The sequence below is a fragment of the Rattus norvegicus genome, chromosome 10, assembly GCF_021556685.1.
Source record: "Rattus norvegicus strain SHRSP/BbbUtx chromosome 10, alternate assembly SHRSP_T2T, whole genome shotgun sequence".
NCBI classification, from domain to species: Eukaryota; Metazoa; Chordata; class Mammalia; order Rodentia; family Muridae; genus Rattus; species Rattus norvegicus.
The window spans coordinates 39,314,620-39,316,239 of NC_141543.1; the positions used below are offsets into that span (position 1 = coordinate 39,314,620).

At 45.7% G+C, this 1,620-nt stretch overlaps 1 protein-coding gene across 1 annotated transcript; it reads right to left on the reverse strand.

Annotated features, from left to right (window-relative positions):
- Nucleotides 1–385: 385 nt before the first annotated feature.
- Nucleotides 386–1,333, reverse strand: Or2v2 (olfactory receptor family 2 subfamily V member 2). The gene is given in 1 exon segment (NM_214833.1): nt 386–1,333. A coding segment is annotated over 1 exon segment (948 nt).
- Nucleotides 1,334–1,620: the final 287 nt, after the last annotated feature.

The window sequence follows — 1,620 nt, forward strand, 5'->3', positions numbered from 1 at the left end:
TAGAGAAAAATGATCATGTATGTCTCGGCACCTGGACCTTAAGAGACTCTGTGAACATCAGTGAGAAGGGTTAAGTCTTCTGGTAAAGAAAACACTCTAAGTGATAAACATACAATCCCAATGCTCCGATCCTGCAGTGCTTGAGTTGAGAGAGGTTTTCCTTCCTCCATAATGTACTTAGCAAAAGGTCTGCAAAAGAATAATGGGGAAAACTCATGGATCACAAGAGATACAGTTAGTACTGGCTTAGGGTTCATAAAGTCCTGCCCCAGAACACAGGTGTCACACACCTCACTGTTAATGATTAAACTGTGTGATTACACACAGACAAGGAGTTATTTACTGGTCAAAACGCAGCTACAATGAGAGAGTCCAACTCCAGAGCTCAGTGATGGCTGCCAATCCTGCAGCGGTCCAGCCGTTTCTGCAGTGCTCCTATCACATCACGATTCCTCAAACTATAAATGAGGGGGTTGAGCATAGGAGTAAGGACTGTGTAGAAGATAGACACCATCTTGTCCTGGCTTGGAGTCCGGTATTGTCTTGGCCTCAGGTAGATGAACATGGCTGCTCCATAGAAGAAGGAGACAGCTGTGAGGTGGGAGGAACAGGTGGCCAGAGCCTTTTTCTGGGATTTAGCAGAGTGCATACGGAGAACAGTTCCTAGGATGCGAGTATAGGAGGCTACAATGATGGAGAAGGGAAACAGCAGCATCAAGACACAGCAGACAAACACTACCTTCTCAAATAGGGATGTGTCCATACAGGCCAGTTTCAGCAAGGAGAGCATCTCACAGAAGAAATGGTCCACCTCCCTCAAGCTACAATAGGGGAAGGTCATTACCACCACCATCTGCACCAGGCCATCTACTATCCCAAAGGCCCAAGAGCTCCCAACAATCTGCAGACAGACCTTCTTATTCATGAGGACAGGGTAGTGGAGTGGATGGCTAATAGCCACATAGCGATCATAAGCCATGAGTCCTAACAAGAGACCCTCAGAACCCACAAGACAGACAAAGAGGCCAATTTGAATACCACAACCCATAAAGGAGATGGACTTCTTGCCAGACAGGAAGTTGAGTGCCATCTTTGGCACATTGGTACAGACCAGCATGAGGTCCATGAGGGAGAGCTGACTGAGGAAGAAGTACATGGGGGTGTGAAGACGGGGATCAGTGTAGATGAGGAGGATGAGGAGGACATTCCCACAGAGTGCCACTGTGAAGACTAGCATGACCACAGAGAAAAGAAGAAGATCTGTTGGGCTGTAGGAAAAAATGCCCAAGAGGATAAAGTCATCTGTGAATGATTGGTTCAACCACATGGCCATGATCACCTGCTGTACTGGACCATCTGAAAACATAGACAGAGACATATATATTAATTGACTCCCCTCTCCCTTGAGTCTCATTCTACATATTAACTTGCATTTGATATGATAAATAAATACAACTGCATTTCTTTCTGGTGTTATGACTGTAACTCACTAAGCTGTAGCTTTATCCCATGTCCTGAAAAGTGCTATCTCTTCCTCTCTTCTCCTTTCATTAAAGAAAGAAAATAGTGGGAACCGGAGATGAGAGTAAGGGACTGGGCAGAGAGGACAGAAGAGAAGCT